Source organism: Ambystoma mexicanum, chromosome 5q (genome assembly GCF_040938575.1).
Source record: "Ambystoma mexicanum isolate Mex_15411 chromosome 5q, UKY_AmexF1_1, whole genome shotgun sequence".
NCBI lineage: Eukaryota > Metazoa > Chordata > Amphibia > Caudata > Ambystomatidae > Ambystoma > Ambystoma mexicanum.
This window is the reverse complement of record NC_090933.1, coordinates 1,237,760,004-1,237,776,066: the sequence shown is the minus strand read 5'-3', so window position 1 is coordinate 1,237,776,066 and position 16,063 is coordinate 1,237,760,004. Positions and strand designations below refer to the sequence as shown.

At 45.2% G+C, this 16,063-nt stretch overlaps 1 protein-coding gene across 4 annotated transcripts in view; it reads left to right on the top strand.

Annotated features, from left to right (window-relative positions):
- LOC138497972 (ly6/PLAUR domain-containing protein 2-like) overlaps positions 1 to 16,063 on the top strand; it is a 248,132-nt gene that overhangs the window by 142,901 nt on the left and 89,168 nt on the right. For 3 of the 4 annotated variants that reach the window (XR_011278677.1, XM_069621746.1, XM_069621745.1), the window contains exon 2: positions 9,294 to 9,422. Coding sequence is in view for 2 of the 4 variants with exons in the window: in XM_069621746.1 (XP_069477847.1) it covers positions 9,294 to 9,422 (129 nt within the window). In the remaining 2 variants the exon portion in view is untranslated. Of the gene's footprint in view, positions 1 to 49; positions 156 to 9,293; positions 9,423 to 16,063 lie in introns of those variants that run through there. The other variant, XR_011278676.1, reaches the window with a different exon arrangement.

Below are 16,063 nucleotides of genomic sequence, written 5' to 3'. Positions count from 1 at the left end.
TTTTTTTTTCGAAACGAAAAAAAAAAACGTACCTTTCTCTCGCCGCCTGATGCTGCACACTACATCCGCCAGGTAGTCCCTCTTCAATGTGGATGACGGTTGAAAATGGACTTCCTGGCTGACAGCACGGTGCGACGTCAGGCGGTGAGAGAAAGGTACATTTTATTATTTTGTTAAAAAAACACACAAACATCTACATGGGTGCTAATGGCAATGTGCTCCTCGGTCGCGGGCCCACTTTATAGGTAACGGCCCGCCACCATCTTTAACTTGGGCCACGGGCCATTGCCGACAGGGTGGACCTGCCACCTCGCATATCGCCTCAAAATGATAACAATGAACTATTCTGGGAACATGGCAAACAACCAAAGCATGCGCTATTTACCACCATAATGATCCAATTGAAATCAATACAGGACTCGCTGAAACAGGCACAAAAGAGTAAAGTATTGCATAATGACCACCGGACAGGCATGGGGGTAGTGTCTATGCCATTTTTTATTTTAAGAAAAATGGACCTCATCACGAGTTTGGCAGTAAATTTGCTGAAGTCATTTACCGTTAATGCCAATCTGTCCTGTGGATTTAGCATGGGTTGACGAGTTGTGGCAAGGTGGTCTTATCCCCCATTTTTGAAGTTCATAGAATACCATGGGGATTTTTAGCGGATTGACCATCAACGATAAAACTGGGTGATAGATGGGATGAGTTCAGTGCTCCAAATAGGATTTTGATATGCAAGTATTTTACTGCCTATTTTTAGAATTGGAGAGTATGTTCCCTTTCAAGAGATTAAAAAATAGTATTCTCCTTCGCAAAAGAGTAAAATGTATCTGACAACATGAAATGCATGTATAAAGTTAAAAATGTACAAAAAAACCTGAAAGGAAAGTGTTGTATAGCAATGTTATCTGGCTTCAAATAATGTCTTTCCCTGACAGCTGCATCTTCCTGATACATGGGGGCGGGAATTCTATTAAGAACTACTAGTGATGTGGCCTAGTTTATGGTCACGGTTTAAAATAAAATTCTAGGCAAGGCAGTTAACAAAACAGAAGCACATGTAGACATGTCTCCTTTCCTGTTGCTGTATTTTTCATCTGGGCTGCTGCCTGTTTACCAGTGTCTATTGATCTGCCACTATTGTATCACCTCTTTCCTGCTTTAGCAGTCTCTCTTTCGTTTTCTTTCAACGTATCTCCCTCTCTGCTGTCAAGACATCCAGTTGTGGCTCTTTCTATTTCAGTTCTAGCTTCTCTCTTGTAACAGTCTTCTGTTATTTGCCTTGTGTTTCCTTCTCTCCCATCTCTTGTCGGTTTGAATCTCTCCTGCTCCTCACTTCGTTAACATTAGATTAGTTGCTCTCTGCCATATTTCTCTTCAGTGGATGTTCCATATATATATATATATATGGCATTGTTTCCGAATGTATATTACTATACTCTAATATATTTAGAGAGATGGGATATGAATTTAAAAGAGTTGAAGATAAAGAAAAAACCTAAACAGAAGAATGGAAATGATGGAAACAGCGGGACAATGAGTATTGAAAATCTGGGACAAACAATAGTTGAGGGTTTACAAGCAAACAATTCACACATACCCCTAATGGACAGGACAACCCTGACTAATGGAAACTGTGATGAGCTAGATTGACAGAATGTTCAATTTGGGGATCGGCTAGACTTGACATGAAACTTTCGAGGGTGCCATTTTTTTGTTTCCAATAGCAAAGGTATGCCCTTTTTGTTTGGGGCTGATTTTTTTGCTATTCAAGAAGTCTGCCTACTTTATGACTTTATTCTGGATGGTTATCAAATAATCCAGAGAAAGGCTAAAAGTAGCAAGTTTGGTCGACCATCTGGAGGGCTCTCACTAGGTGCAAAACATCACCTAACATTAACTGAATACAGACTCCCTGAGAATTATCCATACATCCTTGCGACAATTCTTTATTGCAATATGGATAATGTGGACCAAAGTATACTTAGCATTAATGTTTATAATTCCCCCCAAAAATGTGCCTGCCTGTCCTATAATTAAAGAACTAGAGAAGACTATCGATGACTGGACTTGTGATAATGCCATGGCACTATACATAATTGTGGGTGACTTAAACTATACACGCTTTACCCATATGAGACAAGAATTCTCTGAATTATTTGAGATAACACCACATCATTTGGGGGATACTATAGTACACGAGATGGAAGAGTTTACTATGCCAAATGATTCATGGGCCTCCTTCATACATAGTCATTGTTTGTTACAACTCGGTTATAGGTGAAAGGGTCGAATCAAAAGGACTGAAAACAAAAAGGGTCGAAAACATTTTTATTTTTTTAAACATTTTTTTGCAACCCCCGTTTTTGTGATAAAAAACACTTTTTTTAACTATACGGAAACCCAAAAAAATATATATAATTAAAAAAAATAAAATCGACCATTTTGTTTTCGGTCCTATTGCGTCGACCCTATTGCATTCGATCCTTTTGTAGTTGAAACTTTAACCGGACACCTTACAACTCTACTTAGACAGATCCGAGCTCGGCAACCGTTCTTACACTTGGTCTGATAGGAACACATTTTCATGGATTGACTATATACTCTTTCCTGCCTCAATGCTTGAAATTGTGGGTCAACTTGGCATTACCCCAACTATTGTCAGTGATGATGTGGTTAAGAAATGCTCTATTCAATCTAGTTGTAAAGTGATAGATACCAATGGTGGTGAATGAATATGGAGTCAGGGTGGTAACGGAATTCAGTGGTCAGTGAAGAATATTGAGAGATGTGCTCTTTTTTGACACCATACTGTTGAAAATTGCCATGGTTACAATATAGGACTTAATCTGTTTAATGCATTTTCGGAGAGGGCCACACAGTATATAAATAGATACACTGTCAGATGCTCTGCTAAAACAAACTAGTGGAAAATCATATGATATAGTTATTGCTAAGGAAAACCAAAGGCACAATAATGATATTAAAATTGCAAAGAGGAGTATTTTTAATAACTCACTGTTAAACCTAAGAATAGCAAAAACGAAATATAAACATTTCATTAGAAGACATACAGCTTCTGTGGTTTCAGCTGTGTAATATGGTCAGAACTACAGATGGCTGTAGATTCTGGGAATTGTTTAAGCCACATAGCGATAACTATAATAAGATTAAAAAAGAAATTAACCCTACAACGGAGACCATTTGGATAAATCATATCAGTCGATTGTATCATAAAATGAAATCCACAGCTATAAAGAAAACTCTATGGGAGCGTGATTCATAGACAATCTAAATATAGACAAAGGACACCTGGAAAGGATTATTGTCAAGTTGAAGCCATTTAAGGCCCCCAGCCTGGATGGAAATCTAAACCTGATATACAAGCATAGACTGGCAATCTGGCCCACAATATTGTTTTTATTTATTCTCCTTAATCCTCAGCACGGGTTTCATTCCAGTTAGTTGGAAATCATCAATATTTATTACTGTCTTCAAAAAGGGAGCTAGAGAGAATCCGGATAACTACAGACTGATTGCTATGTCTGATGTTTGCTCCAAAACATTTGCACCGGTATTATTAGTAGACTAAATACTTGGTTAAAAAAGAACATCTTACTCTTGAAACTGGAAACAGGCTTTACAAAAGGGATGGGAACCTTATCCAATGCATGGACCCTCTTATACTTAATCCACGATAGCATCAAAAGAAAAGATGGAGCCTTATACATCTGTTTCATTCTTTATAAAGGTGCTTTTGACACAGTTGACAGAAATAGCTTGTGGTCTGAACTGAGAGAATGGAACTTAAGCCAGGTGGTACCATATTTCATACCAGAGCTCTACACTGACAATGTTGTCCATGTGTCCCTCAATCAGGAGGGTATGCTGAGCGAGGAAATAGCCACAAATGTTGGGCTTAAACAAGGTTGCCCACTTGCACCTATTTTATATAATTTATGTTTCAGACATCCTTTTTGAATGATTGTCCTAATTTTCCTCCCAGAGCTGGTAAACAATTAATAAATTGGCTAGCTTATGCCAACAGTACCCTCATGATAGGGCAAACCCCGATTGGGCTGCAGCACAGACTGGACAAACTTTGCCTACATTAAAAAAACAATAACCTAATCATAATGAAACAAACAATTATGATTATTTGTCCTCATAAGAAGAAATTCCTCTAACTTTGTATGGAAAATGGACAATGGGATTATTAAGATTACTCTTATTTATATATACTTAGTAATATTAATCTCGGACACTATGAATGTATCTGCACTTGAGAGTTTTGTATGTCAATACATTAAAAAGAAATTTCTAGCAACCTCGAATTTTAGGAGAAACAGAAGTGGATTCTCTATAGAAGGCTTGGCAAAATTATATAAAACATGTTTAATACCCAGTTTGTCCTATGGGATGGAAATATTTACTGAGAGAGAAGGAGTATGGATCAAGAAATTAGAAGGGAGACTATGGTGCAGAGTGTTGGGCTTACCCAAAACCATTGCAATTGAGGGGATAGATTGTGAACTGGGATTGACATCTCTAAATACACAAATGAGAATCAGGATGGGAATCTTTTATATTTGCATGACATCTAAGCTTGATGACGACAAATCGATATTTTCATATTTCCAATCTGTATTGAGTAAAAATACTAATAATTGGGCCCTGAACGATTGGAAAAAAGATGTCTTTTTGTTCTTTAATGAGACTGGTTTTTCAATGGATACGATGACTCCTGCCTTGGTAATGGAAAAGCAAATACAAAAATGTGCTAATATTTGGAATCGTAATGCCAATATCAACAAATTGGGCAAATATAAAAAATATGCCCTATATGTTAGACAAAGATTTCCGGTTGAGTGCCGCTGTTATTATCAAACTAATCATTATGCTAGTAATGTTAGAAGGTTCATAATGATGCTTATACTGTATCTACTCCCCACTCTTTCCCGAACTGGTGCATGGAGGGGTATTCCCTTCTCCCAGTGATTATGTAGAATTTGCAACATTGAAATTGAGAATACTAGACACCTATTAACTGGTTGTATGTAATTACATTTCTAAAAGGGTTTTTTGAAAGTTAAGATACAAAATCGAAAATGTTGTATCGGATCAATCCTGGGTTTTAATATTTTCAGGAAACTCAACAATATTGAATGTTACGCTCTATCATATATGGATAAAAATACAGGGAGTGTTAGAAACTCTCTAACTATTTTGTTATTGTGACTAGGCAGATACAATCTCCTCTATTTAACATTTTGAGCATGTAAATATGTGATTTGGAATCCTCGATTGCACTATATGTGCTGATAACCAACGTTGATAAGATATATGTGCCATGAAAGGTGCGATTTTAATTGTTTGAATTATTAGGTAGATTATTTAAGCACCATGAAATATTTGCTTTTAATGTTCAATATTTATTGTTGTTTTATTTCTTTTTACTCTATTATCTTAACGTTGTGACTTTATTTGTATTTGTGTAAACCAAAACAACGCCAATAAAGAAAAGAAATGTATATCATTGGCATTGACAGGCCGTTTCTATCTGTGAGATCCATAAACTGCATGTCAGCACAGATTAATGGTGGCACTCGCTGGGAAGTTCTCATGGCTTCTTTTGACTACTCTAAAGTCATCATTAATGTCTACCTAAATAGCACTGTCATGGTCCATGGCCCTCAGGCCAATCTCCTCCTCTTTGATAGGCGCTTCCCTCACCTCACCAATTTCCTCTCATCTCCTGCTGTCCCCTCCTCTCCCCCCTTGGCTACTTTGCCCTCCCTCTCCTCTTCCTCCTCCTCCGCCCCTCCTAGGTCTCTTTCTCCTCCGCAGGGTGTACCTCTGATCTGTACCCCTCCCCGGAAGGTATTTAAGGCTGGCAACCTTCTTCATATTGCCACTCTCAAATCTCGCTCTGCTGTCAGACACTCCTCTGACATCTGCCACCTCCTTGAAAAACTAGACCTGGATGTCCTTGGTCTTACTGAGACATGGTCCGCGGCCAGCTCTGTCACAAACTTTGACACTCTCCTCCCTTATGGCTACAAGATCCTCTCCGCACCCAGATCCTCCTGGTCCGGTGGAGGGGTAGCCCTGATCTTTCCTGAGTGGATTCCTGCCTCTATCATTCCCACTCAGACCTACTCCTCTTTTGGATGCCTTATCTGTAGGCTTTCTCTCTCGCCTACCCATTCTCTTACAGTGGCTACCATCTACCGGCCTCCTGGTCAAATCACCTCATTTCATTCTGAGTGGGCGGACCTGTCCTTCTCCCTCCTGGCCTCTACCACTCAACTCCTCCTCAGTGACCTCAATATACATTTAGACTCTCCTTGTTCCTCCTCTGTACTTTTCCGTGACCTCTGCGACTGCCTCTCCCTGTCCATCCTCCCCTCTGGCCCAATTCACTCTGCAGGGCACACACTCAATGTCTTGATCTCCTCTGACCTCCCCCTCTCCATCCCTCTGACCACTCCTCTCTCCTGGAGCGATCACTCCCTCCTCTCCTCTCATCTCTCCCTCTCTTCTCCCCAAGCCAAGCCTACCCCAACACTGCCACCTACCTTTTTGGACATCTGGCCCATGAACCGTGTGTCAGTTGAGGCTTTTGCCACCACCTTCTCCCCCCCCCCTTCCACCTCTGGCTGTCTCGCATCCTGACACAGCCCTGTCTCTGCTCTACTCTTCAATTTCTGATACTCTTGATGCTCTTGCCCCTGTCATGAGGATCCATTTGAAGTCCAAAGCCAAGTGCAATTCCTGGTATGACTCTGACCTAGCTACACTTAAACGTAAGTGTAGGACGGCTGAGAGGAAAAGGAGGGCTTCTTGTTCATCCTCTGACAAACTGGCCTATGGCTTGCAACAAAGGCAATACCGACTCTCTGTCCTCACCAAGAAGAGAGTCCACATTCAAGCGCGTGTCTCTGCGGCATCTAACAACTCGGCCAAACTCTTTAAAATCTGCAAGGAGCTGGCCAACCCTGCTGCAGTCACTACCACTCCTTTTGCCTCCCAGGCTCTTTGCAATGCCCTTGCCTCTCACTTCATTTAAAAAACCGAGGACATCCTGTCCACCCTTTCCACCACCACCCATTCTCTCCCCTCTCCATCTGTGCTTGCTGACCCTCCTTTAGCCACCTCCCACCATCCTTCTCGTCCTTTTCTCTTTTGTCCCCTTACAAGGTCGCTAGACAAGTCCGATCTATGAAAGCCTCATCAAAACAGGTTCATCCATGTTCCTCTAAAACCATCAAGGACCACATTGGCACCCTCGCTCCAGCCCTTGCTGATTTTTGCAACCACTCCTTTGCCTCAGGATCCTTCCCCTCCCATCTGAAGCACTCCCTTGTGCATCCTCTTCTCAAGAACCCCACAGCTGATCCTTCTTGTCCAGCTAACTATCGCCTAATTTCCATTACTCCCTTTCTGGGTAAACTCCTGGAAAAGGTGGCCATCTCTCAGTTTAAGCTTCATTCCAATTCTGTAGGCTGTCTCCATGACCACCAGTCTGGCTTCACAGCTGCCAGAAGCACGGAAACTGCTCTCCTGAACATCCTTGAAGATCTGCTCTCAAATCTTGACTCTAACATTCCCTCGGTCATCATCCTTCTCGATCTCTCTTCTGCCTTCAACACGGTCAACCATACCATCCTGCGCAACCATCTCCGTGAAAACCTGGGTATCACTGATCAGGCTCTGGCCTGGCTGACCTCTTTCCTCTCTGATCGACCCTGCCAGGTCCAACTTGGGTACTTCCTATCATCTATCTTCCTCTCTACCTGTGGTGTTCCCCAGGGGTCTAACCTCTCGCCCTGGCTTTTCAACCAATACCTGGCAACTCTCACCCACTGCATTGCCATTTTATGATCAAATATCCAGTGCTATGCTGACGACACTCAAATCATTTTCAGGCTGCCCTCGGCCACCTCCTCTCCCTCTCTCATCTCTGATTGCCTAACTGCCATTCAAGATTGGTGTGCCACCAATGATCTTTGTCTGAATGCCAGCAAGATAGAGATTCTCCTCATCGACACACCTTCACCATCCTTTCCCCTCACTCTCTGGCCAGCTTCCCTTGGCCCTCCTCCTACCCCCACCTGCAAGGCTAAGGGTCATCTTTGACTCTGCCCTTTCCTTCTCCGCCCACATCTCTGAGGTCTCTAAAAAGTGAAACTTCCTACTGCACCTCCTCAGAGGTACTCTGCCTTTCCTCTCTTTCCCCCAGAAGCTCATGGTATCCCAAGCTCTGGTTCTCTGTAGTTTGGACTATTGTAACAGCCTCTTTCTAAATCTACCTGCCTCTACTATCCGCCCTCTGCAACTAATACAGAACAGGACTGCGAGACTTGTCCTTGGCTTCAAGCCCTGGGATTGTATCTCTCCAGCTCTGAAATCTCTCCATTGGCTCCCAGTGGATGCAAGGATTAAATTCAAACCCTCTGCATTGTCCACAATGCTTTCAACAAGGCTTTGGGGGGCCTGGGTCCAAAATACCTTCAGCTATCCCTCTGCAAATACCTCCCCTCTCGAGCTCTTCACTCCTCTACCTCTAACTCCCTCAGGGTTAGTCGTTTTCCAACCAATCTTTAAACAGCTCATCTCTCACTAGCCCTATACCCAGATCACTTGCAGTCACAACAACCAATCAGGCACTCTCCTGGGACTTCATGCACATACGCAGCGATAAGGACAGAACTCATTTCACACAAGATTGCCTCCTGTCAACTACACTATTTCCCTCTGATGGCAGCTTCTGATTCAGTCACATGCATAGGAACATGTACAGTCACAATAAAAGGAGTGCAACGTTAATTACAGTAAACCTAATATTAGTGGTTTTATCAACTAGGGTGCTGTTACATCCCCCCAATTATCCCCAACCACGGTATACACTGGCATGCTAGAATGAACATGCTTGTAAATAATGCAGTAACTAGTAAGATGTATTTAAAGTCTGTCTCCTTCTGTCCCCATACACGGTTTCCAATTCCATAATCAGACGATTAAAGGTGTGACCACTCTATCATGCCTTTGTAAAGGTTTGCAAAGAACCCAGCAATGAGATTTCTCCAATATCAATATGGTCCTTATATACAGTGCTTAATAGCAAAATAATGTCCATTAAACAAATACAAATACATTACTTTTTTAATGTAAAACAATGGATGTATGGTGAAACGAAAAAAGCACATTGTTAAAAAAACAGTTCCCCAATGCTGGGCTCTGTGATATAAGTCTTCTGTGTAATTGACTGACCTTTTCTTCTTATGCAGTGAATTCGCTCCTCTGCTACACCTGCAACGGGCCTACGGCCAGCTCCGAATGTACGACTTTGACAAACTGCACAGCCGAGGCCGCGAGATATATATGGTGCAAGACTATTGTGTATTCCGGCGAGTCGGGTAAGGTACACATTTAAGAGTATCAAGAAAGCGTGTCATACAGCTAGACGCCTCTGACTGGAGTTCTTCCAGTTACAACACTAGTTAAAGGGCCATCTTAATTCATACCACAACGTTATATACGTGCTAAGTTACTCGTCCTTTTTGCATAGACTTGCATAATAGCCTGGCAGTTAAGGGGTTAAAGTTACCTTCCTACCTCCAAGGAAAAACAACCAGTCCCATATTGAAACGGACATTGTGATTTCACTTTGATTGTGCATAGGGCTCTCTGTTCACCTTACCTCTCCCCTCCCAATACAGGGTTTTGCTTCACTTCTTGGTTATGACTCCTGGATGGAAACTAATGCTATAGAATAGCTATGTGCGGCACTTTTTGATGGAATGTGAAGAAGGAAACACCAGCGCTTTGGTCATCCTCGTGCAATCTGTGGTATTTCAAGCCATTGTCACATTAACTTAATTTGTAGCAACTGGCCATGTGCGATCAGTCTCTTATGCCAGTCGCTTATCACATTAAATGCATGTTATGTAATTGTCAACGTTCAAACATCCTCCACTACCAGGGTGCACATTTGAGATAAAACAATGTTCTTGGTAACAGGGTAATGGTTCTGCCTCCAGTCTGTGTGTGTGATATTCTAATCACCACAGAGACAGAAGCAACAACACACTAAGAATGTTCTTTTTGGGATCTCAAATATTTCCAGTTTGTCCAAGCTTTTATAGTATTTCAGCTAACAAGCACACACGCCACAGCACCCTCCAGTGGCCATCTCTGGAGGTTCACCTCCAGTTTTGAACCACCGAGCAAGGCATTGACGGTACGTCATTTCACTCAAAAACGTACCTGTGCGCTCCATGAGAGTAAAGGGTCTTTGGGCCTCAGTACGAGTTGGGTGGTAATCCAGCAGATTTACCGCCGGAATACAGCCCAACTCATAATGACAACAGAATGACCGTTACCGCCACTTGGCCCGGCAGAATTACAGCTGGATTACAAATGGCGATGGCGGTGTAAGTCCCAATTTGTTTATTGAGAGTCCATTGGACTCTATGGGGCCTTTTTGGCAGAATTACCGCAAGCAGAATTACGCCAATTTTGCTGATTTTCAGCAGAAAGTGGGAGGATTTACCTCCAGCATGGCCTCCACTCCAGGGCCAAGTGGCAGTAATTCTGTTACCACCAATCCTTTCCTGCACCGCCATACTTCTAATGAGACCCTTTGTCTTATCAGGTAGTGTTATTTTATATGTAGCTTTTTCAACCCCTACCACCTGTAAGGAGGCATCGCAGATGGAGCTTTCCACACTTGAAGCAGCACCACGATGCTTTGAAAAGCCACCACTGAAACGGAATTGCTGGTTTGACATGGAGCTTGCACTCATAAAATAAAGAGATGGACACTTGATCTCATCTGGTAGAAATGGCAGACACGGAAAGCCAAGCAAGTCGGTGTGTGGGATGCTAGGGCGTCTAGAGCCGCTGCGTCAAGCCGAAGAAGAACGCATGCGCGCATAACCACATTACACAGTCATCTAACGTGTCAACCTTGCCACCTGAATGGTTATCAGCCCTTCTTGCTTCCCGGACTAGGCTGATAATCAATCCAACCTCTTCTTGGCGAAAGTGAGGCACATTCAAACAAACATTGCCAACCACTTGCAGCCTCGTGCCCACCCCGAGCCTCATACCGCAACCACGCTGACATCATAAAAGCTGTTGGCGAAATTGAGGGCACCATCAAACAACTCTTCCATTGCACTGCATTAATTATTACAACCTTATAGACCCCAGAAGGGGTCATTATCTCAAGTGATAATGACCACGCCCATGGGTCTATAAGGCTTTCAGCCCATACTGGTAGTAGCAATACATGTGGTGAAGTAACTCTTAACAGTGGGTAAAGTAAATAGACAAACTGAGTTACTAAATTCATGTTGGTTTTACTATCATGTTTGTTTTCATATCTTAAGCATTTTAATTGCAAAACTGAAGCAAGTTTAACATGAGCATCATCGTTAGGTATCATGTTAAATTAAATGGTTTCTGTGTGAGAGGGAGAAAGGATTCCCCCATGGTTTAGCTCTCTCCTACGTGTGTGAAATAGGATGACGCAGCAAGAAAAAATTGTGCTCCCAGAAAGCAAGTGTCTTTTTGAAAGAAATCTTGCCTGGAAACTGCTTTGTTCTTTCCTTGCCTGCTTTTGAAGACGGAATGTTCAGAATGAATTTGATACCAGGAGTTATTGACCGCACTCTGAACATTTTGATTGGCTCAGAGGAGGTCACTAACGACTTTCATGTGTTAATGCAGCCTCATAGACTGTGGTCGAGGTCATTATCGCAGGATAATGATCCACCCTTTGCCTCAGGTATAAGTTTGGGAACGTTCATTACCCTGAGCGATTATGACCCCACTGTCGGTCTATAAGGTTATTAGCACATACTGGAAATAGCAATATAGGTTTCAGAGTTGTGGTTGTAAAGTAGAAAACGCTCAAAAGTGAGCGAAATAATACTCAAGCCAAGTTAGTACATTAAATGTGATTTTATTTTGTAATATTAAAAAAAAATAAAAGGTGTCTTCATAAGTTAAGCATTTTATTTGCAAACTTGGTTGAACTGGACACGTTTTAAGATGAACATGCGTTAGGTGTAATGTAAAACGAAACAGTTTCTCTATAAGAAAATGAACGCTGTTTACACGTTTTTTCTCTCTTTTGTGTGGGAAATTGGGCGTTGCAGTGGGAAAACAGATCCCACCAGCGAGGGAGTGTTTTGTAAAGCGAAATGGCTTTCCTCTTTTCCTGTCTGCTTTTGAAATGAGAACATTCAGAATGCAGTCAATAACAGTACATTCTGTGTGGCTGAGAGGGGGTCAATAACGACTATCCTGTGCTAATAACCACTAACTACAAGTTTGCGAATGGTGTCTGAATAAAAGATTGAATTGATACCTATCTGAAGAGTTTCCTAAGGAGGCTGGCTCTGAACCATGATCACAACTTCTTTTGAGGAAGTAAACTGCACAGCTCATTAGCAATGAAATTCACTTTTCTTGAAAGCTCCACGCATCTCTAGCAGGGCTGATTCTCGCCCTAGTTTCAATATAGTGACGGTCAATTGTTATCCAATGAAGAAGCAAAATCTTCATTGTGCCTGCTCCCGCCCCCTCTCCCATTGGTTGCCACTGTCCCCTTAAGTTCATGGCTGCAACCGGGCGGCGGGAGCTGGCCGCACCACCTAAGGCCCATAACGGGGTCCTGTCTACCCCTGTCCACCACGGTACGCCACAAGCAACCCCTCTTAGACTTTGTTATTGTGCCCCCTCACCCCTCCTGTCCCCCGCCAGTGTCTCCTTGCTGCCACTCCCCCCCCCAGTGTCGCCCTGCTGCCCCTGCCCCCAGTGTCTCCTTGCTGCCCCTGCCCCCCAGTGTCGCCTTGCTGCCCCTGCCCCCTGCCCGTGTCGCCTTGCTGCCCCTGCCCCCCAGTGTCGCACTGCTGCCCCTGCCCCAGTGTCTCCTTGCTGCCCCTTCCCCCCAGTGTCGCCCTGCTGCCCCTTCCCCCCAGTGTCTCCTTGCTGCCCCTGCCCCCCAAGTTTTGCCCTGTTGCCCCTGACCCCCAGTGTCTCCTTGCTGCCCCCTCTCAGGGTCGCCCTGCTGCCCCTGCCCCCCAGTGTCGTCTTGCTACCCCCGTCCCCCCAGTGTTGCTTTGCTACCCCTGCCCCCACCAGTGTCACCTTGCTGCCCCTGCCCCCCCAGGGTTGCCCTGCTGGCCCTGCCCCCGCCAGTGTCACATTGCTACCTCTGCCCCCCAGTGTCTCCTTGCTGCCCCTGCCCTCCCCCAGGGTCGTCATGCTGCCCCTGCCCCCCAGTGTCTCCTTGCTGCCCCTGCCCTCCCCCAGGGTCCCCCTGCTGCCCCTGCCCCCCTGTGTCTCCTTGTTGCCCCTGCCCCCTCCCAGTGTTCCCCTGCTGCCCTTGGCCCCCAGTGTCAACCTGCTGCCCCTGCCCCCCCAGTATCGCCTTGCTGCCCCTATCCCCCACCAGTGTCGCCTAGCTGCCCCTGCCCCCCAGTGTCGCCCTGTTGCCTCTGCCCTCCCAGTGTCACCCTGCTGTGCCTGCCGCCCAGTGTCTCCTTGCTGCCCCTACCCCCCCAGTGTCGTCATGCTGCCCCTGCCCCCCAGTGTCTCCTTGCTGCCCCTGCCCTCTCCCAGGGTCCCCCTGCTGCACCTGCCCCCCAGTGTCTCCTTGCTGCCTCTGCCCCCTCCCAGTGTCGCCTTGCTGCCCCTGCCCCCACAGTGTTGCCTTGCTGCCCCTGCCCCCCGCCAGTGTCACCTTCCTGCCCCTGGCCTCCCAGTGTCACCCTGTTGCCCTTGACCCCGCATTGTTGCCTTGCTGCCCCTGCCCCCCTCCAGTGTTGCCTTGCTGCCCCTGCCAGTGTTGCCTTGCTGCCCATGCCCCCCCAGTGGCGCCTTGCTGCCCCTGCCCCCCATTGTCACCCTGCTGCCCCTGCCCCTGTCGCCTTGCTGCCCCAGCCCCCCAATGTCACCTTGCTGCCCCGGACCCCAGTGTCTCCTTGCTGCCCTGCCCCCCATGTCGCCTTGCTGCGCCTGCCCCCCGCCAGTGTTTCCTTGTTGCCCATGCCCCCACCAGGATCGCCTTGCTGACTCTGCCCCCTGCCAGTGTCTCTTTGCTGCCCCTGCCAGTGTCTCCTTGCTTCCCCTGCCCCCGCCAGTGTCTCCTTGCTGCCCCTGCCCCGTCATTGTCTCCTTGCTGCCTCTGCCTCCCGCCAGTTTGTCCTTGCTGCCCCTGCCACCCCCGTGTCTCCTTGCTGCCCCTGCCCCCCTTTTGCCTCTCTCTCCTCTGGCCCCCCCTCCAATCCTCCCTCCCCTTTCTCTCCTACTTCCCTTCCCATCCCTCCCTCTGTCGAATTCCGGTAGTACCCCAATTGCCTTTAAGCATAGTAATTCGTAGCCGCCTGTTCTCTGTCAGCCGTCCTGCCCCCCCCCTCTAGATCTTTCTTAGCACTTATTCTAATCATCGGTTCCTTGACCTCTGATAACAGCTTGTTTGTCCCCCCTTTCCCTTCTTGTTTTCTCCTCCCTCTCCCTCCCCAGCACCATCATGAACTGTGGTGGACCTCTAATTGGATAGTCACTTGTTTGTTTCTCTCCTTCCCCTTTCTCTCCTCTCCCTCCCTCCTTCCCCCTCCTCTTGTCACTCTTGCACTGCAACAATTGTCGTCAGACATAGTAATGTTACTGCTAGTTTTGTCTCCTTCTTTCCTCCCTGTCCTCTCCTTTTTTGTTCCGTGCCCTTGTAATATCTGTTATGATTTGATAGTTATTTCTCACATTCTGTACTGTTTCAAGGACTTTTTAAGAATGTAGCTGTATTCTCCCATGTGCCCTCCCTCTTTGAAGTGCTTTGAAACACATTGTGTATAGGCGCTGTGCAAATAAACAAGCATATCATATCATAAACCATTATCTTTAAATACAAAGCAGCGCCACCTAGTGGTCAAAACTGGGAATTATATTTCCATCGTGATACTTTTTTTGAAGGATTAATGGCAGTCATTTTAACACTTTACCCATTAGAGAACAGTACTGGTACATAATACTCTTTCATCAATAAAAGTAAATACATACTTTTTCATGTTAATCCTATCTGGGCCCAATGATTTTAACTGCCAAATCCATTCCCCTGGCACGTCTCTCCTTCCCTCTTGCAGGGATGTCATTTCACCAAAATGCCAGGAGTAGCAGAAGTGACATTATACGACCGTTGGCCTACCCAATGACATCACAGGAAGTGATGTCATTTGACCTGCCCCAAGTGAAATCATAGGAAGTGATGTCATTTGACTCCACCCCAAAATGACCACATGGGAAGTGGTGGCACGAGACCTTTCACCACTTGACATCACAGGAAGTGACATCACATAGCACCGTCCCTCAATTCAGTACACTAAAACAAATATGGCTATGATATCACTATAATGTGACAAACATTTCATACAAGAATGGATTGGGTAAAAATGGATTTGGATACCAGTGCATTGGGAGTGAGGGCTCTTATTGCATGCAAAATGGAGAAGGGGTCTCTTGCCTTCTGACGGGATTTGTAAGCAGTGTTTAAGCATGGCAGAGAAGGAGGCTCCTTACACTGGAAGTTGCTGGTCAGGGTTTGTTTGTGCAGACAGGAAGGTTGTGGCATGCACCACAGCTTCTGCTAGTCCAATCCCTGGTGCAGAATATCCAGGACTCAACCCCCACCATTGGTACTGCCACACCAGCCTCTTAGCTGCTTTCCTCCCTCAAGCCACTTTTGCTGTAGTCTCTGCCTCATGCTGCAAATTTACGCATAGACCCACACAGCACCCATACACTGCACATCCACACTCACACCACACAATCATCTCACAGTGCACAGATACGCTCTTTCTGCACACACATGTTCACAGTGCACACACAACCTCAAACTGCAGACACATCACACTTTACATGCACCACCCACACTGCGGAAGAATTCACACACTATACATGAATTTGCACACTGCGCATACACCCTCACACTACACAGACATCTAGAATATGTCCATAGTGCACATACAATCACAGACTACCAATACGCTAG